General features: G+C 44.5%; 1 protein-coding gene across 2 annotated transcripts in view; it reads right to left on the reverse strand.

Annotated features, from left to right (window-relative positions):
• MAP3K3 (mitogen-activated protein kinase kinase kinase 3) overlaps positions 1–21,610 on the reverse strand; it is a 69,806-nt gene that overhangs the window by 11,771 nt on the left and 36,425 nt on the right. For both annotated transcript variants that reach the window (XM_003131293.6, XM_003482965.4), the window contains 2 exons: positions 14,457–14,577; positions 3,473–3,606 (listed from right to left, as the gene is read on the reverse strand). In XM_003131293.6, the coding sequence (XP_003131341.3) occupies positions 3,473–3,606; positions 14,457–14,577 (255 nt within the window). The remainder of the gene's footprint in view (positions 1–3,472; positions 3,607–14,456; positions 14,578–21,610) is intronic.

A 21,610-nucleotide genomic window follows, 5' to 3' on the forward strand; every position in this document is an offset into this window, starting at 1 on the left:
AAATTAATTGTAAAGTAAAATCACTAAAGTCTTATTAAGGATATAGGATTTCCTCAAGTGGATAAAACCAACATGGAAAAAGAATTGCTCCCAATCCATAAAGTGCACATGTGGCAAAGTTAGACCAGGTAACAGAAGAAGAGAGAATGCACAAGTATAACAACAACATGACAGGTGTGATGAAGGAGGAAGAACACCAAAGATTCAAGAGAGAGGCCTTTGGAAAACACAACGAACCCCGTGAAGGGTGTTTTTAGGAAGGATCCTTCTTGTAAAAAAAGACCTTCTTGGGGTTCCCGCTGTGGCGCAATGGAATTAGTGGTGTCTCTGAGGCAGGTTCTATCCCCAGCCCAGTACAGTGGGTTAGAGGATCCGGCATTGCTGCAGTTGCAGCATAGGTTACAGCTGAGGCTCAGACCTGATCCCTGGCCCAGGAGCTTCATGCTGAAGGGCAGCTGAAAAAAGCGGGAGAGGGGGCAGAAAGACCCTCTTTATGACAATGCTGCAGAAGTCAAAGGGGAAGTGAAGAAAATTATACTGTGCTAGCAAAATTTTTGTTAGAACAATTAAGCCAAAAAAATGAATGTGGGAGTTCTCATCATGGCACAGTGGTTAACGAATCCGACTAGGAACCATGAGGTTGCAGGTTCGATCCCTGGCCTTGCTCCATGGGTTAAGGATCCGGCGTTGCTGTGAGCTGTGGTGTAGGTCGCAGACGCGGCTCAGATCCCATGTTGCTGTGGCTCTGGTATAGGCCGGTGGCTACAGGTCCGATTGGACCCCTAGCTTGGGAACCTCCATATGCCGCGAGAGCAGTCCTAGAAAAGACAAAAAAAAAAAAAAAAAAAGCTGACTCATGCTTTACTGTATTTTTTTGGCTGTGTTCCCAGGCCAGGGATTGAACCTGCACCATAGCAGCAACCTAAGCCACTGCAGTCTCAATGCCAGAATCCCTACTTGCTGTGCCACAAGGAAACTCCACTTTGTTCATTTTAAAAATTAGTATACAGATGCAACTATTACCCAAATCTGATTAAAGAAAAAAAATAAACTTATCTTAGTTTTGCTTTTCGATAACGTCTTAGTTGGATATTCTTTCACTACCTATTATGTTGTTTCGGTCTCTATTAAGTGGATTCATCTTGAAGGGCCCATTACCAGCAGCAATTCTCTTTAGCTAAACAGGCAGGCACTGGGAAAGGACCCAGCTGCCACCCCCCATGGCCTTTTATTAAAAGTCCGTCCTCACCAGAAGTCTAACACTCCCATGCCTTCTAGGCCCAGGCAGGTAAAGCTAAAAAGTAAAAGGGCCAGGATGTAGGGCCATGGGGAGGGACAGAAAGCAAAGGCAATCAAACTCATTAGCAATCTCTGAAGTTTTACACCCAAGTCACCCTTAGTACAGCTGATGTCCAGAAGTGCTCTGGTTAGAGAAAATGGAAAGCATGGTAAGATACTCCAGAAGAGAATCTGCAGCTAAAAGCACTCCAGGTCACTGTTTGAAACATACATTTATCTGTAAGGCAGGGCTATAGAGGAGACAAGCAGCAGTGCAAAAATGCTTCTTGCAGCCTATATAGTTTGAACAACACTGTGCAGAGATTAGCAACTGAGGGGAAAGAAAAGCTGTAAGATTCAATTTTAGGAAAAAGAAAAGCTACAAAAATCAATGTTTTTGGTTAAAATCCCCCATGTGAGGGTGCCCTTCTATTGGATGCTTTTACTCTTAAGAAATTTTCCCCTTTAAGATCAAATCCCAAAAGTGTATAAGACAGAACTTTTTCATTTTTTTTGTTTATTTTCATTTTTTGTCTTTTTGCCGTTTCTTGGGCTGCTGGAGGTTCCCAGGCTAGGGGTCTAATCGGAGCTGCAGCCACCAACCTACATTAGAGCCACAGCAACTTGGGATCCGAGCCACATCTGTGACCCACACCACAACTCACGGCAACACCAGATCCTTAACCCACTGAGCAAGGGCAGGGATCGAACGCACAACCTCATGGTTCTTAGTCGGATTCGTTAACCACTGCGCCACGACGGGAACTGCAGAACTTTTTCTTTTCAATCAAAGCAAGCTCACTGAAAAAAACTCTAGAATGAAGCCAGAAATCTCAACCTTGCTGAGTTCACTAAGCCAAAGTGCTATTTTCATCAAGTGAGCCACAAGTTAAAAAAAGCTAGCCATTAACATGGGTAAGCCATCAAGGTGGACACACCCTAAGATGACCCCCACCCTAATGAGTCATGGCCTTGTATAATCCCCTCCCCTTGAGTGTAGGCAGAACTTGTAATTTGCTTCTAGTTAATAAGGCAAAGAGGATAGGCTATTCATTCCCATGATTATGTTACATTATCTGAGACTCCATCATTACAGACTGGAGCGGAGATTCCTCTATCGACCTTGCAGAAGTTGCCATGTTGTGAGAGAGCCACATGGCAAGGAACTGCAGAGTGGCCCCTGGCTGATAGCCAGAAAGAAAAACAGGGAACACAGTGCCACAACCACAAGAAATGGAGTTCTGCCAACAACAATGTGACTTTGGAGAGGAACCCCAACCTGCAGAAGGAAAGGCAGCCGGGCTGACACCTGATTGTAGCCTTGTGTAACCCTGAGTAGAGGACCCAGCTAAGTCATGCCTGGATTCTGGACCCAAGAAAATTGTAAAGTAATAAATGTCTGCTGTTTTAAGCTGTTAAGTTTGCGGTTATTTCACAGAGCAATAGATAGTACAGCTGTCTACTATCATAAAAGTTCACCCAAAGTAACCAGTCCTACTTTTGATTGGTATATTCCCTATCTTTCATCAAGAAATAGCAAAACTAAAATCTGGTTGTTGAAAAACAAGATCTGCCAGTTTAGCACTGGTCAAATGCTAAAACTCTGCTGAGCAGTTCCTGTTGTGGCTCAGCAGGTTAAGAACCCAAGTAGTATCCATGAGGATGCAGGTTCGATCCCTGGCCTCACTCAGTAGGTCAAGCATCTGGCATTGCTGTGAGATGCTGTGTAGGTTGCAGAAGGCGGCTGAGATCTGGTGTTGCTGTGGCTGTGGTATAGGCCAGTAGCTGCAGTTCCAATTCAACCCCTAGGCCAGGAATTTCCATATGCTGCAGGTACAGCTCTGAAAAAACAAACAAAAACCACCCAAAACTCTGCTGAAATGGTTGTAAAGAAGTACAGAAACAGCACAGGGGTGATCTGTAGGGAAACCAGTGAGAGGACCACAGAGGAGGAAAAAGGTCAAATGCATATCATACACCAAGGAGGCTAGGTAGGATAGCTTAAATCCTGTCTTTGGAAGGAGTTGCTATCTGGCCCCTAAAAAGGAATAATCCATATTTGGAAGGTCTGGTTTACAAAAGATCTAGATGGGACTCGAGTTTCTCACCTCCACACCATGCCCACTGAGAACCCCCTCATTATAACCTTGGTCTGTGCACCCCAAGACACACCCCAGTCCCGTACTATACTCACGCACTGCTCGCTGGTCTCTGGGATGAACTCCCCCTCACTGTTGATGCTGGTGTAGGACCCCTGCCTGGCAATGCGCTGCTGCCGCTCAGGCACGTAACCTGGGGGAGGCGAGCTTCGGCCAGGGTTCTGGGAGCCTAAAATATAGAAACAAAACCTTTGACTGCAGAGCTCAGGACCTGCAGCCTGACAGGAGCAGAAATGGAATCAGCTCAGACGAAGTGTCTGCTGCAGCTGGGAGAAAGCCGGTTTGGCTCCTTGAACATCCTGGAGAGGGCAGGCCTAATAAGTGTTGAGGCTAGAGGAATCTTCCTGAGCCAGGTGGCTCCTCTTCCTAATCCAAGGACCCAAGAAGGAAGAAAAAAATACTTAAAAGTCAAAGAATGGTGGGTAGAGTTGCTCTTTTAAAGAGAGCCCCGCCCCCATGCCTGCAGTATGATCCCCAGGCCAGGGATCAAATACATGTCACAGCAGTGACAATGCCAGATCCTTTCCTTTGACCACTAGGCCACCAGGAAACTCCCAAAAGAGTTTAAATTATTATTTTCAATATCCTTCAAAAAACTGACTCCTTCATTCTCCTACATGAAGTTAGTTACTCAGAATATATGGTTCATTTGGTTTTGTAGTGAAGATGTTTTGATGAATCTGCCACCAAGAGCACTTCCAGTTTCTTGTGGAGGCATCAATGTAGACTCTCTCCTAGAACCACCAACACGATAGGTGTCTTGGGTGGGAAGGCTAACCTGAGGCTCTTGGTAGCCTGGCTTCCTGACTTGACTCCAGAGCAGAGGCCAGAAATAAAACTGCTCTGTAGGCAAGCATAGAGAATCAGGCTATATTTCCAGTCTCAATACCTCACTCACAGGGTGGAGGTTGCCAATTCCAAGAAAAAGAGGTACCTTTCCTTTCTTTCAACCATGCCTTTCAAATGATCTCAAACAGCCCATGGAGGAAAGAGTCTGTCCAAGTTTTATTTTCCTTTTTTTTTTTTTGAGAGTTTATTCCTTTTATTTTTAGTTTTTGATTCATTATAGCTGATTTACAATATTCTGTCAATTTCTATTATACAGCAAAGTGACCCAGTCACACATATATATATAAATTCTTTTTCTCTTATTATCTTCCGACTTGTTCTGTCACAAGTGGTCGTATATAGTTGCCTGTGCTGTACATCAGTATTTGTCCGAGTTTTCTATCCCTGGCAGAAACTGACACCACTCAGGATGTAAATTTAGGGATACTGTGCCATGAACTATCAAGAGTAATAAAATCAGCCATGGCAATTTTTTTTTCTTTTCTACACTCTGTTACCTTGCCTTTCATCCTCGCAAAGCCCCTGCGGTGGAGGCGCATTATTATCATCCACAGTGAGCAGAAGGGAAGCCAAAGCCCAAAGTCATAGAGGGACTTAATGGTGGTGCTGCATAGAGAAAACAGGCTTTGTGACACCCAGTACAAAGACCACAATTTATTTACAAAAAGGGCAGGCATGCTATTCAACACAGAGGTGGAAAGCAAAACTTGGCCCTAAACTGGCCAAGCCATGCATTCCACAAAAGCAATCTAAACAGACGAGGGGGGAATCCCACTCATGGGGAGATGTGACAGCCTTTCTGCAAGGAGCAGGAGGGAGGCTAAACTGGGGATTTCTACTTTATTTTTATTTTATTGAAGTAGAGTTGATTTACAGTGTTGTTTGATTTCTACTGTACAGCAAAGTGAGTCAGTTATACGTACATATACATATATATATACACACAAACTATTTCATATTTAATATGGTGATTTCTTGACAGCACAAGGGAAACATAGGGCCATGCTTCATGCAGCTCAAATTCAGAGTTGTGAGTTGGAGCTCAGGGGTGCAAGATGCCATCTGATAGACAATGACAAGATGGAGGTAAGGGGAAATCTAGAACAAGAATAAGAAAGCTACTCCATTTTTCTGAGGAACAAACACATATCAAAGATCCTTGCAGCTGGCCATTTCCACTGCAAACATGAAAAAAAAAAAAAAAAAAAAAAAAAGATGGTTTTCCTAATCCCTACCATGTTTCAAAGCACAGAGCACTACTTAACACCTGGCTTACAAATATTAGCCTATTGCCTGCTTCCCACTTCTGGCTTTGGATAACATTCTAGTAGCCCAAAAGTTCTATGGAAATCCAATCTCTATGCTGACAACATTTGTCACCAGCAGAAGTAACCTAATGAGGTGAGCAAGGAAAAGTGAGAAAAGTCTAAGCTTGAAAATTAGATGAGGGAGTTCCCATCGTGGCGCAGTGGTTAACAAATCCGACTAGGAACCATGAGGTTGCGGGTTGGGTCCCTGCTCTTGCTCAGTGGGTTAAGGACCGGCGTTGCCATGAGCTGTAGTGAAGGTTGCAAACACGGCTTGGATCCTGTGTTGCTGTGGCTCTGGCATAGGCCGGTGGCTACAGCTCCAATTAGACCCCTAGCCTGGGAATCTCCATATGCCGTGGGAGCAGCCTTAGAAAAGGCAAAAAAAAACAAAAAAAAAAAGAAAAAGAAAAAAGAAAATTAGATGAACAAAGGTTCAAATCAGGCTCTGTCTCATAAGCTAAACGATTTAAACTCTCAGTTCACTTGCAAAAATGGGGAGAACTATCTACCTTATAAACCTCAGTAGAATTCCACTTGTTTCCTTTATTCTATGTGGCAGATAAAACAGGTTAGACTCAAGATCCATTCTATCCTTGCAGTGTTCCTTCCTGTACTTCAGAAGTTAATCGGCTAAAAGTTATTATTTCTTTTTTCTTTTCTTTCTTTTTCTAATCTTTTTAGGGCTGCACCCAAGGCATATGGAAGTCCCCAGGCTAGGGGTCAAATCGGAGCTGTAGCCACCAGCCTATACCACAACCACAGCAACTCGGGATCTGAGCCAGGTTTGCAACCTACCCACAGCTCATGGCAACACTGGATCTTTAAGGCACTGAGCAAATTCAGGGATCGAACCTATGTCCTCACAGATACTAGTTGGGTTCATTACCGCTAAGCCACAATGAGAACTCCTAAAAGCTATTATTCCTAAGACCTCTTTTAGGTTCAGCCAGTCAGATGCACCTGGGTGAGATTTAGATGGCTTCCTGCTGTTTCTGGGCACAGTCCCAGAAGCCCTGGCTTTTCTGCTGCAGCACCAGGTGCGCTGCACCACACTTGGTTTCTGTTGACCTGATGTCAAGACATAGGTGCAGGCATCCCTGTGTAAGTGGTGTGTAGATGAGCGGAGAAATCCTGTGCTTCTGGATCTGGCAGCCACCTGATTACAGAAGGAGGAGGAGCTCTGTATCATGTCTGTCTTTATTTATTTATTTTTGTCTTTTTGCCTTTTCTAGGGCCGCTTCCGAGGCATATGGAGATTCCCAGGCTAGAGGTCGAATCGGAGCTGTAGCCACCGGCCCATGCCAGAGCCACAGCAATGCAGGATCCGAGCCGTGTCTGCAGCCTTCACTACAGCTCATGGCAACGCCGGGTCCTTAACCCACTGAGCAAGGGCAGGGACCGAACCTGCAACCTCTTGGTTCCTAGTCGAATTCGTTAACCACTGCACCACAACGGGAACTCCTGTATTATGTCTTTAGACTTAGAGTTTGTTTCTCACTCTCTGCGATTTTCAGAATGTGCACTAAATGCCTTCTTCCTCAAACCAGTTAGCATGGATTCTATTCTGTGCAACTGGATACTGACCAATACATTCTGGAATGAAAGGTATTACATTATTTGACCTAGAACAAATAAAAAATGTCTCTTGTGAAAAACTGATCACAGAGAAAGAAAAATTCTGACTGATGAAATCTCAGACATTGGTCCAAACTATCCCCGGACTGGCTGAATTACTCTCAATCTGACACCCTTACTTAGAGTGTCTAGGGTGAGACGTCCCTAGGATAAAAGAACCATGGCCCCATGACATCCATTCCCTCTTCACCAGCTGCCACTGAACTCTCCCCTGGTTTTGCAGGTGGGATGGGACTAGCCCACATGAGACCAGCATTATAGACCCAGGAGGGGCTGAGGGAAAATAGCAAAGGTTTTCTGAGCTTTTATTTCCAGCCAGAGACTTTCACTTTTTCCAATACACATTGCTGCCTGCAGAGAGCCAGCCTTCTTATCTGATGGGCAATGGGCCAGGGGCTATTGTGCACAGGCCCAGAGCTTGGGGCAGGAAAGGGAAGTCTCCCCAAACCAATGGCTATCAGAGGAAGCGAATGGAAAAACCAGGAGTTGGCAGAACTACTCAGAGCATTTTCAGTTTTGTTTTTATCTTCATTTCAGAATTAGGGGCCAATGAGACACACAACAGTAGCTGAGAACAAGTGAGACAGGGACCTGAACAGAACAGGATACTGAACTATGAGACTCACTGATGCTCACGTGTTTACCAGCAGGGACGGCAGTGAGTCAGAGTGTCTCACAAACAGTGCTATCCAAGACACAGCTCATCCTGGGTCTTGGAAGGCAGGCAAGAGAGATGGCAAGTCTCTGGGCTACCCTTCCCTGGCCTTCCAGCCTGATCTTGTTCTAATTTCATCAGGCCAAAGGGCCCCTTCTTAGCACCAGCTAAAGTGAAAGAGTAGAGTAGTAATCCCATGTTCAGAGTGGCCCACAGCTTCCCATGAAGGCTCTCTATGCAGGGGTTTAAGGGGCCAGCTGTCTGAATTCCTCCTAGGGCCTGCTAGCTCACTGCTAGCCTCCTTAATTCAGAGGAGCAGAGTTGGAGCAAAACTCTCACCCTCAGATATGGCTGACTCTTTTGCTCTGTTCTCTGACTCAATGCTGAAAGACAGACTCTCAGTCAGTCTAGCCCTCCTCACAGGAGACTCCTGTCAGGAAGCTGATGCAGTCAGGAAGCTGCCTCCACAGGGAGTTCTAGGGCTTTGGGTCAGTGTTAATGTGCAGGTCATTGCAAGTACAAAGAGATAGCTTTTTTTGGCTACCAACTTTTTGCTCTAAACTCTGCTCTCTCTTCGGGGGCAGATGAGATGAGGGGAGGAATCATATCTTTTTTTCTTCTTCAATGGAAAATCTTAACTGATATTTCCCAGTGTGCTCACACTGGACCTGGCTGTGCAGAACAGAGCTTCTCAATATTTTTATCCTTAAGACTCTAAGAACATCCTGTGTTTCAACGTTCAAAACTCCCATTTTATTTTGAAGTTGCTACCACCACTGAACATTTCTGGTCTCATCTAATATCACAAAAGAATTTTTAGCAAAGAGAGAAAAAAAAAAAAAAAAACTCACTCATGGAAATGAAGGAAGCTGACCATTTTGTTTCTGTATATGTGGTCACTACCTCTGCAGTTTTGGTTTCCAGTCTTAAAAATCTGCACCAGGACTGGAGGTCTGCACTGTGTACAGATAACTCATTATTGCCCAGGTATCGCTGTAAGTCACCTCAGCCTTTTTTCCCCCTTTACCCGAGTTTTTCTTCCTCACTTCTCAGAGGAAAAGGGCTCCCCTCCTCCCTGTCAAGGCAGTATAAGCCCTCTGCTTGGACTCCCCAGTTTGTCCCCAGCTCCTGCTCCCCTACGGTCTCCTCTTCACCATTTTCCAACTCCTTTTCAACTGTCTTTGTGCCTCCCCTCAGATACATGCTCAGATCTCTAGCCTAAAAATATCCTGACCTTATTTCTGCCACTCTCTTACGCTGCTTAGCCCACCTCTTTTTTTTTTTTTTTTTTTCCCCTTTCATGGCCAAACTCCTTGAAAGAAGTGATTGCCTCTACTCATCAGCTACCCTTCCTTAGGGGCTGCAATCTGGCTTGCTCCACTGTGGGATGCAGTGGCAGGACGAGGAGCAAGATGGAGTAAGAACAGAGGTACTAGACCAAATGGGAATCAGAGGCAGCAGGGAGCAGTCCTTCAGTTGAGGCTTGGCTACATGGCTTAAGGGTGCCACCCAACATATGATGGAAGAAATGGTGCCTGAGCTTGGTTGGCTTCAAAGGTGGATAGAATTTTTTTAGGCAAAGACCCATGAAAGGGTACCTTCACACAGGGAAATTCTATTTGCCTTATCTGGATTTGGGTTAACACATTACCTAGTAGGTTTTATTTATTTTTTTCTTTCTTTCTTTCTTTCTGTTTTTTTTAGCAGACTAACTGGCTTTAAAAAAACTGGAATTCAAGGTATGCATATTATGATGGAAAAAACAAAAGGTAAACATGATGGCTGGTTTCAAATATTTGAAAAACTGTCATATGAAAGATGTTATCTGTGTTACCTATGTTGCTCAAGAGAGCAGCACTAGAGAGAAGGCAGAATTTCAATTCAAAATAAGGATGGAGTTCCCATCGTGGCACAATGGTTACCGAATCCAATTAGGAACCATGAAGTTGCAGGTTCCGTCCCTGGCCTTGCTCAGTGGGTTAAGGATCCGGCGTTGCCATGAGCTGTGGTGTAGGTTGCAGATGTGGCTCGGATCCTGCATTGCTGTGGCTCTGGTGTAGGCCGGCAGCTACAGCTCCGATTAGACCCCTAGCCTGGGAACCTCCATATGCCATGGGAGCGGCCCTAGAAAAATGCAAAAAGACAAAAAAAAACAAAAACAAAAATAAGGATGAACCTCAAATAAATAGAGCTAAGATTGGGTTGGGCTACCTTGAATTTCCTCATTATTGAAAATGTTGCACTGGAAACTGAATGACCTACAGGCTCACCTTTCTCTACTGACCACTGTCTAGGTTCCTAAGGCTCAGTCCGAGGCCTTCTTCTCACTCTGCAGTCTGCTTATAAACTCTCATCTAGGCCCATGGCTTCAACTTGACAACTTCCAATCTCTTCCTCTACTTCTAGTTTTCTCCCCGCTATGCTGGAAATCTATATATTTAGCTACCCATTTGCCATTTCCTTTTGACTGTCTCAAAGAATCTCCAATTCAACCTCAAACTTTAACTCAGCCCTTTTCAGGGCCCAAAGCCAGGCTCTCTTCTAGCGTCCCTGTCTTGGTGAAAGGCAGTGCCATAAGCCAGTAACATGTCCTTGTCTCTCAACACCTGAAAATTCAAATACGATAAGGTTCTTAAACCTTTTTTCTTAGAGCCCTTTTTCACTTCTAAATTTGAAGACATCGTGGAGTTCCCGTCGTGGCGCAGTGGTTAACGAATCCGACTAGGAACCATGAGGTTGCGGGTTCGGTCCCTGCCCTTGCTCAGTGGGTTAACGATCCGGCGTTGCTGTGAGCTGTGGTGTAGGTTGCAGACGTGGCTCGGATACCGCGTTGCTGTGGCTCTAGCATAGGCCAGTGGCTACAGCTCCAATTCAACCCCTAGCCTGGGAATCTCCATATGCCGCGGGAGCGGCCCAAGAAATAGCAACAACAACAACAACAAAAGACAAAAGACAAAAAAAAAAAAAAATTGAAGACATCGAAAAGCTTTTGTTTATGGGGGTTATATTAATTGACATTCACTGTATTAGAAATTAAGGGTCAAAAATTTTAAAACACAATACACAAGCACACATTCCATTAGCCACAGGGCAATGATATTACCTTAGGCAGGTAACCTCTGGAAAATTCCACTGTATACTTGTGAGAAAATGATAAAAAGCCAAATCATGTCTCATTATTATTATTTGACCTTGCAGACCCCCTAAAAGTATCTCAGGGACCCTCCAAGTTCCCAGATCACACCACCTCCACAATGCCATGTTCTACCGGTTTTACCTACTGCATGTCTCATATCCATCTGATCCTTCCTCTCTCCACCACTGTCACTACTAGCCTAGTCCAAGCTTTTGTCTTCTTTCATCTGGATCACCGCATTAGCTAATATGGTTCCCTTGGATCCATGCCTGCACGCCCCCCTCCAATCTGCTCTCCACACTCCATACTATATACCAGAGCAATCTTTTCAAAATACAAATCTAAATATGTCATGCCACCCAGTCCTCTTCACTCAAAAACCCTGAAGTGGAATTTCACTGCTTTCAACATAAAGATCAAACCTTTCATCATGGTCCACAAAGCTCTGCCTCCTTCCTCAGCCTCCTTCCCCCTTTCTCAGCTCTCCAGGCTTCAACACTTCCTTCTGTTTCTTAAGGCATCACAGTCCCTCTTGCCACTGGGCCTCCTTATGCATTGCTCTCCTGCCTGGAACTCTCCTCCCTGCATCCCCTTTGAGTTACTGCTACTATGCCCTGGCCCCGAAATCAGGTCAAATCCTTCTGTTACACCTGCTCACAGCACCACACACCTTTTGGTCCCTGTCTATAATTATACATGAATCACATCATGACAAGTAAGGTCTGACTTGCCACAGGTGTACAAGAGCCACAGGGACAGGAGCTGTGTCTTTTTGTTTCCCATGATGCTGGCACACAGCAGGTACTTTGGTAATTATTTCTTGAATGAATAAATGAATGAATGAATAAAAGCACAGTTTGATAGGATGAGGGACATGATAATGAGATAATGGGATGAGCATTATAACACAGATGGGCACAAGGGGTCACCGTTCCCAGCGACTTCTCAAGAAGAAGAAGCTGATATGCAGTCAAGGCTCCTCAGTCAAGGCAGGCATCCTTCCTCAGCCTTCTCTACTTCTCCTTCAAACACATCAGCCAATCTGAAGGACAATGAAGATTCAGCAAACCACTGAAATGCCCTCTCTCCTTCATCCCTGTCTAGGGAAATCCTTCATAATCTCTAAAAATCCAGCTCACACAGCTCCTCCCCAGAATGCATTTCCCAGGTCATTCCAGTTAGAAATAATCCCTGCCATTTTACGGCTTTATAGGAAAGCTGACAGGTTATGCCTGCTTTTCTCAGCAAGTCCACCCCTCTAAACCACTTGGGTTTCTCAGAACCCAGTACCTTCTTCTGTGATCATGCCTGGTAGATGCTCTGCTCCATGCCTAGAGCATCTGTCTCTACAGTCAGTAAATCTTCCTTCACATGTTAGCTCTGATGTTCCCTCTCTTTCATGAAAGGTGTCCTCCAAAGTCCCGGGCAGAGTTGATTACCGCCTCCGCTGTGCTCCCACACCACCCTCGGCCTTTCATGGGTCTCAACCCAAAGGCTGGTGTACATGATGCTTGCTGAATGAAGGAACCCAGAACTGATGTGTGCTGGGAGGCTGTGCTGCCCATCTTCTAGATAAACAGGAACTCGTTTGTAGAAATCTTATTCCTCGGCACTCTCAGACAAGGAAATTCCACATGTGATCCCTACAGTGATGGTCCAGCACTTAGCCCCTGTCTCATACATAAGTCACAGGCACTTGCTTAGGAGCAAGAGGCCCAATCACTGCTCCAAATCAGTCCCCACTGCTTACTCCACAAATGAGCAATGCTGCCCCCTTCCAGTGTGTCACTCTCTACAAGGGCTCTGGAACAGAGGCCAAACTAGCAGAGATTCCCAGGCTTCAGGGCACCTGGATTCCAGGACCAGAGATGCTCTGGATAAGATCTCCCCGCTAGGGTACTGGCTCTCTCCTCAACCAGCTTACTGAAAACATAGCATCAATCATCCGCAATGTTAGAGAAATAAAAAACACATACACAGACCTTCGGCTTGGCATATTTACTACTAGTGCTTGCTAGGGGTCCAGAAATTACTCAGTGAGGCAAAGTCAGTGCCTCAGCAACACATTCCTTCTGCTGCTCCCTCAGGAGCAGACAAGCTCAGTGACAGACAAGCTCTTACTCAGACCTCCCCAAGCTCAGCTCAAGATTTCCAGAGGGCAGTTCAGGTTGATGCAATTCTACCTGTATGAATAGAACATGTATGGACAGCTGCAGAGGTCTGCACAACATTAGGGCAGCAACCTCAATGCAAACGGTGAAAAGGCCAGACTCCCCCCTTTTTTTCATTTCTTTTCTTTTTGTGCTTTTTAGGGCCACACCTGCAGCATATGGAAGGTCGCAGGGTAGGGGTCCAACTGGAGCTACAGCTGCTGCCTAAATCACGGCCACAGCCACGCTAGATCTGAGCCTCGTCTGCGACCTATACCATAGCTCACAGCAATGCCAGATCCTTAACCCACTGAGTGAGGCCAGGGATCAAACCCATATCCTCATGGAAACGGGTTTGCTACCGCTGAGCCATAACAGGAACTCCCAGATTTCCCTCTTGATACCAATGCCATAATTCAAGAAATAAACTTTCTCTTCAGACTGTGGAAGAGGAATCCAAAGCAACACTGCATTGCCTAGTATAATATACAGACCTGATTTAGAGTCTTTTCCTGTGGAGGCCTGGCAGCAGCTACAAAGTTTTCTTCCTAGTGAGACAACTATATACACCATTTTAACAGACGTCTGTCCTTCCCAGACAACTTAGCTCAACTCTCCAGGAGTTTCGTTGGTCTACATCTTCCTGGAAGCATAAGGACTCCTCAGGAATCACAACCAAGAGGTTTGATGTCAAAACTCAAACTTGGGGCCTGACTCCTAACTCCACAAGCCCCTAGTCCTTTGGGGAAAAAACTGTAAAAAAAATGAGAGTACACCACCTCTGGAGGCCTTCAAGTAGATGCACGAGGAGAACACTTTTTTAGGGCTATTGAAAAGGAATTTGGTTACGCCATCACATCATTATAGTGCAAGTTTCTGAAGGGTCAGGATTCCATCCCAGTCATTTCTCTACTTTTTTCCTCCCAAAGAAAGACATGGAAGATTATTTTGAACAGAGTAGCAGTCAATAATGTTTGATGATTTTTTTTTTAAAAATTAATATATATATTTTTTCTTTTTTGGCCGCTCCACAGCATATGGAGTTCCCTGCCCAGGGATCAGATCTGAGCTACAGCTGCGACCTATGTCACAGCCACAGCAATGCTGGATCCTTAATCCACTGTACCAGGCCAGGGATTGAACCTGTGTCCCAACGCTGCAGGGACACTGCTGATCTTGCTGCAACACAGAAGGAATTCCAATTAATTTATATTTTTAAATAACATGTAAAAAAACATGGGCAGATTAAATTAGATGAGAGGGAAAAGGGAGTGAAATACTCACTGACAGAGAGGTGCCTGCTTCTGGGCTCGGGAGGCTGGTAGATGGTATTTATATCTCCTGCCGACTGGGAAGCTTTGATTCGCACCTGCCTGGACACCGCTGAGTGAGGAGAGGAACTGGTCTGTAAGATAAGAGGGAAAAGGCTGAAAAGCTAAGCTCTTTAAGCAGGTGGGCTGAGAAAGGCCCCCTCACCCCTCCCAGGACTCCCCATGCTCTCAGTCACCTTCATGCTTTCAATATAGGAGCTACCCAGCATTCCCTCAAATCTCACTGTTCAAGCCAACTTGATAAATTACTATTTGCTCAATGGAGTTTTACGGCTTCACTGATAGAGAGCACTGAGACCCAGTGTGCCAATTTAATAGGTGACAATCCAGACACAGAAGAATAACAGGGATTCCTATAATAATTTGCCACAGAAAAGAGAGTTGTAAATACCCCCTCATAAAATTCTCCAGAGAGCTTGGGAAGAATAGCAGGAAAAGTAGGAAATTATTTCAGCAGCAAGATCACCTGCCCTAAGGGGGGTCAGAGTGAAGAATGGTGGCAAGCTCTCTGCCCCCCAAAATTCTGGTTAATATTCATTTTTAAAATAACCTGATACACTGCTTCTTCTCCAACCACAGTCACTCCCTCAAAGTCAAGAAGATCTCAGTTGCTTCATATCACTGAGGTTTACATGTGAACCATCTCAGAATTGTGTTCATCTCAGAAAGGCTCTCACTGGCACCATTCTGCCAGGGGTCAAGGACTTCAGAACAGAGCCAGCAGCCTTGCCACATCTAACCCACTTTTGCACTGACCCAGCTGGGCCATGAGGTAAGCCCTAGAGACAAAACAAAGCAATGAGGGAGGGGCCCTTGCACTGAGAAAGAGTAAAACTGAAGTTTGAAGGTGAGCAAGTGATGTTAGGATGTGCTCACGAACAGAATATGATGAAGAGTGGGAGCTCAGAATTTATAAACAATTTGGGTCAAAGTTTCTACTTGTTTCTCTCTCTCTTACGTCCTGTAAGGGGAAAAAAAAAAAAAAAAGTCTGACCTAAACAACTATATCCTGTCCTCCAGGAAAAATGCTTCCCGCTCTCGGGGGTGAGTTCAGCTGCCAAGCAGCTCCTCCTCTCGCCACGCCAGCCTTTATCACATGCAGAGCTGTCTTGACAAACTATCTTGTTCAAAAGGGAAGTCAGAACCAAGGGGAAGTGAACGTTCTTGCAGAAGCCTCTGATGCCCAATAGCTCTCCGTCAAGGGTCAGAAAGGAAAAAACAGTCAAAGCCACAGGCTGGGGAAGCAGGCCAGTGAAGGGCAAGGAAAGACCACAGCCTTACCATCAGAAAGAGAAAAGCTACCTGCTGAGCACTCCAAGGACACCTGCTTGGACACAGGGTCTTACAGACTGGGAATTCAATACACCTTGGCAACATTAATATGAATCATACCAAAGAACATACATGCTAAAATCTCAATTTTCAAATCAAAAGCTGAGATCGGAAAGGAAATTCAAGAGCCAGAACAAGCACAGTTTCTAAAAGGAAAGGCTGACTATGGCAACAGGTTAGAAAACAGATGAAGGGAGTCAGTAAAGGTTTCAAAGCAGGGTTTCTCACATTCTGGTGTGCATACCATTCACCTGAGACCTTGTTAAAACCAAGATTCTGAGTCAGCAGATCTGGAGTGGGGCTGAGACTCTGCATTTTTTTTTGGTCTTTTTGCCATTTCTTGGGCCGCTCCTGCGGCATATGGAGGCTCCCAGGCTAGGGGTCGAATCGGAGCTGTAGCCACCGGCCTACGCCAGAGCCACAGCAACGCGAGATCCAAGCCGCGTCTGCAACCTACACCACAGCTCACAGCAACGCCGGATCGTTAACCCACTGAGCAAGGGCAGGGACCGAACCCGCAACCTCATGGTTCCTAGTCGGATTCGTTAACCACTGCACCACGACGGGAACTCCAGACTCTGCATTTCTAACGAGCTTTCAGGTGATGCTAACACTGCTGGTACACGAACCACACTTTGAGCAGTGAGGTCTGAGGAGGTGAGTCACACCTTGGTTCTCGGCCCTTGACACCCATCAGAATGGCCTGTGGGGTTCTTGACACCATGACCAACTACAACAGAGTCTCTGAGGGTTTTGTATTTTTTAAATAGGATTTGTATTTTTTAAATCTACCCCAAGTGTTTATAATATTCAGACAAGTTTGAAAACCCTGATTTAAGGAAATAAAAAGAGAAAAGCATGGTAAACAAAAATGAAGTTGATGCAAAGATTCAAGGAACCTTGAACAAGACCCAGAAGTGCGAAAGAGAGGAAGGAGGAAGGTGGGACCAAGAAAAAAAAGGGGGCCTGTAAAAGGAGAGCCAATAGGTAGAAAGTGAGTAGCTGGCACTACACTATCAAGATAGCAATAAAAGGCAGTGTTTGACTCTTCAATGAAAACCTCACTGAAGGACTCTGTGGCTGACACGAACAACATGAAAAATTACCAGAGAACCACAAGCATAAAGACTGTAGTCACGGAAAGCTAGGAGGTTAGCAGAAAAAGAGATTATAAAAGCCGACCCACAAATTATCTTGATAAAAGATTTAGTGGTATTAGAAAAAAAAAATAGTCGATTCAACAAGGCAGAGGGAAAAAAAGGGCATGCGCGTGTGTGCGTGTGCGTGTGCGTGTGTGTGTTTGCTTTAGTTTGATTCATGGAAATATGAGTTAAGAAATGACAGCCTGGATTTCACCAGTCCTCTGCTTCAACGGTGGCAGCAAGAGACACTTGCATGGAAGATCATGATAGTTATAACAGCCATGGAAGCATCCTAGTTAGTTAACACATTTACCATTGTAACACCCATGAATTTATTAAAAACCTTACAAAAATGTGCTTTGAAGCCATACAACGTGAATAAGGATGCTATGTCTATACCCCTTATTCAAATTCTTATTTCCTTTTTGTTCTTTGACAACCCCCAACATTTAAGGGGTTCATCCAAATTGAGATTAGGTGAATACATCTGTGTTTTTATTAAACCAGTGTTTCAATGCTTCACAGATTTTGCTTACACATACGTATGCTAAGACTGCCTTTTCTGACTAAAGAGTTCCAAGCTTTTTAGGCTATTCACATATAAAACTGACCCCAGGAGTTTCCACTATGGTGCAACAGGACTGGCAATGTCTCTGGAGCATCGGGACACAGGTTCGATCCCCAACCCAGAACAGTGGGTTAAGGATCGGCATTGCCACTGGTATGGCATAAGTCACAACTGTGGCTCAGATCTGATCCCTGGCCCAGGAACTCCATATACCACAGAGTGGCCTGAAATAAAACAAAAAACTGACCTCAACCCCTTAAAAATTTCGTCCTCTCTTGGACCTTTCTGAGCTCAGTTACCTTCTCAGCTGTAGGAAAGAGAATGACACATCTCACAAGTTTTCCTCACACTATACTTTCTGTTCTGCTTCTAATGAACTGTGCAAGAGCCTGAGTGAAGTTTTCCAAGGACTACAATAAATGTAAGATCCCCTTCCTGATGGTATCTGATACGTACTGGACAACAGTCAGAACATCTGGATTCTAGACGAACTCTGTCACAGTTTACTGTCTCGCCTAGGGCAAGTCAACTGTAAGCCTTAGTTTCCCCAGGTGTAGACTGGCAATAAAAGATGCCTAACTAGGACCCCTCAAAGTTGCAAAAAGCAAATGAGAGATGAAAAGACCTTAAACAAGTGTTATGTTTTTAAACATGTGCCAGACTGAAGCTATCTTGTCCAACAAGTTTTATTCTAATTTCTTGTACTTGCCCCATTATTCTAGGAAAACTGAATTACTGTTTAGATTATCCCCCCCCCTTTTTTTTTTGCTTTTTAGGGCTGCATGTGCAGCATATGGAAGTTAACAGGTTAGGGGTTGAATCTGAGCTACTGCTGCCAGCCTACACCACAGCCACAGCAACACAGGATCCAAGCCGCGTCTGCGACCTATACCACAGCTCACGGCAACGCCAGATCTCCAACCCACTGAGCAACAGGGATTGAACCTGCAACCTGATGGTCCCTAGTCAGATTCATTTCCACTGTGCCACAATGGTACCTCCGATGTTTTGAATTTAAATAGTGTCAAACTCACTGATGGGAAATTTGGGACATGGGCAAAACTTGATGAGTAGATTTTAAGTTTACTTTTGTCAGAGAGAATGTGAAAGAAACAAAACAAAATGCCATTGACAGTTTAAGGTGGTTGGGTATTTAGTTTTTATCATATGCAGATACAAGTGATAACAGAATGTTAAACTTGAGATTAAGTTATGAGGAGTTCCCATTATGGCACAGCGGAAACGAATCTGAGAAGGAACCATGAGGTTGTGGGTTCAATCCCTGACCTTGCTCAGTGGGTTAAGGATACAGAGTTGCCATGAGCTGTGATGTGGGTCACAGACATGGCTCGGATCTGGCATTTCTGTGGGTGTGGTGTAGGCCAGCAGCTATAACTCCGATTTGACCCCTAGCCTGGGAACCTCTATGTGCCATGGGTGCAGCCCTAAAAAGCAAAAAAAAAAAAAAAAAAAAAAAAAGAGAGAGAGAGAGAGATTATGTTAAGACAGTGGAAGGTCTAGAAAGTTATAAGATCAAGAGCAGAAAGATAATCTCAGAGCTAGATGCACGCGTGTTCAAAAAATAAGTCTTTAATAGGAAATAGCTAAGAGATGATGGTCCAAGGCAGAGGCCTAAAACAGCAACAACTACTGAAGGAGATGAAGTATCTTAAAATGGCAGTAAAATCAAAGATAGAGAAAGGCTCTTGACACTTACAGAAGGTCCTGTGATTACCAAAATTCATGCGTTCTCAGGTAAGAACAATACTGAAGCCTAAGACATGGCCTCGGACAAGTGTGGTGGAAGGGGTAAGACTATCCACTTTGGTGAGGGATGAAGACAAGAAAGATTAGAATCATCATGGAAGGATCAATAAATAAGGAATCAGAGAGAAGAAAGAGATAGTAGCTTTAAAAACAGGAACATGGGAGCTCCCATCATGGCTCAGCGGGTTAAGAATCCAACATAGTGTTCCTGAGGATGCTGGTTCGATCCCTGGCCTCGCTCAGTGTGTGAAGGATGTGGCGTTGCAATAAAGCAGCAGTGCAGCTCACAGGTGTGGCATCCAGTGTTGCTGTGGCTGTGGTGTAGGAGCTACAGCTCCAATTTGACCCCTAGCCTGGGAACCTCCATATGCCACAGGTGCAGCCATAAAAAGAAAAAAAGAAAAACAAAAGCAAGAGTAAGAAATTCTCCTGTGGCAAAGCGCACTAAAGATCTGGTGTTGTCACTGCAGCATCTCAGGTTGCCACTGTGGCGTGGGTTTGATCTCTGGCCCAGGAACTTATACATGCAGTGGGTATGGCCAAATTAAATAAATATACAGGAATAAAAAGGGTAGTAAAGGTATAGGTGATTATCAAGAAGTGGATGATGGAGTTCCTGTTGAGGCGCAGGGTTAACGAATCCGACTAGGAACCATGAGGTTGCAGGTTCGATCCCTGGCCTTGCTCAGTGGGTTAAGGCTCTGGTGTTGCCGTGAGCTGTGGTGTAGGTCGCAGACGGGGCTTGGATCCCGAATTTACTGTGGCCCTGGTGTAGGCTGGTGGCTACAGCTCCAATTCGACCTCTAGCCTGGGAACCTCCATATGCCGTGGGAGTGGCCCAAGAAATGGCAAAAAAGACAAAAAAAAAAAAAAAAAAAAAAAAAAGTGTGACCTGTGGGCTAGCGCCAGGCTACAACCTGCAGTGTACAAGGTAAATATAGAAACGGAGAGGAATTCTTTAAACACTCTTATAGCAATTTGGCACAGTGTCTTATGTCTATTGAATCTAACAATAAAAATTATGGGCCTGTAATTTGTACATTTCTAGTTAACTTTTCCATTTCATTTTTCAGTTTTTCTGCTTTTAAAAAAGAATTGGTCCATGACAGACTGGAATCTAAAAGAACATAACTGGTATTTCATCACAAACAGAGAAACACTGTTCTAGAAGTAGGATTCCTGAGTACAAAGCAATCTGGGATTATGATACCTGTTATTAAGAAGCTGAAGTCTAGCTGAGGAAGTTCCCAAGGAATATTTCATCACCACTGACACTACTTTCAGTCTTAAATATAAATCTTTACAAATGCAAAAAGAGCAGTTTAAGTATTCCAACAGTAGCAAAAATGGTTAATTATGTATATTCATTCAAAGGATTTATGCATCCTTATAAATTATAATCATGAAGACTGTATATTAAGAGAAAAATATGCATGACAATGCCAAGTGAAAATTAAATTAGAAAATTGTATAAATTCCATGACAACACTTAAAGTGTGTATACATATGGCCAAAGAAGGGTGGATGAAAAAAATCAATGTGTTATGGTGCTGGGATTATGTAAGATGGTCCCCCTCCCTTTTTTTTTTTTTTTTTTTTGGTAACTTTACAATAAGTTATACTGATTTTATAATAATTTTTTAAAATACACATCCTTAGAAAGAGAGGCATCAATGCAGCATTTATCTTATGCAACATCTAATGCAATACCCTGAGTGTCAGGGCCCAGACGGTCATCTTTTTTTTCTTTTTTTTTGGGGGGGGGTCTTTTTGCCTTTTCTAAGGGCTGCTCCCGCGGCATATGGAGGTTCCCAGGCTAGGGGTCGAACTGGAGCTGTAGCTGCTGGCCTACACCAGAGCCACAGCAACACAGGATCCGAGCCGAGTCTGCCACCTACACCACAGCTCACGGCAACGCCGGAGCCTTAACCCACTGAACAAGGCCAGGGATCGAACCTGCAACCTCATAGTTCCTAGTCGGATTCGTTAACCACTGCGCCACAACGGGAACTCCACAGACGGTTATCTTTCAAAAAGCTCTGAATACTGCAGCAGTGTCTGCAGCTGAGTGCACCCCTTAATGGATGGGAGAGCAAATGTAAAGAAACTGCTGTCTATAGATTCTCATCAGGGGAGTGAAGGGATCATAATCAGGGGTGCTAGATCCCAATTAAACAATCACATCATTAAACTAAACCCCAATTCCAGCTTCTTCTGTAAGGAAGCATTTGCTGAATATGATCTCTGCTTGACTCTTGCTAACAATTCAAGAAGTATTCACTGTGTTCTTTTAAGAGG

This window comes from Sus scrofa, chromosome 12, assembly GCF_000003025.6.
Source record: "Sus scrofa isolate TJ Tabasco breed Duroc chromosome 12, Sscrofa11.1, whole genome shotgun sequence".
In the NCBI taxonomy this organism is placed as follows: Eukaryota; Metazoa; Chordata; class Mammalia; order Artiodactyla; family Suidae; genus Sus; species Sus scrofa.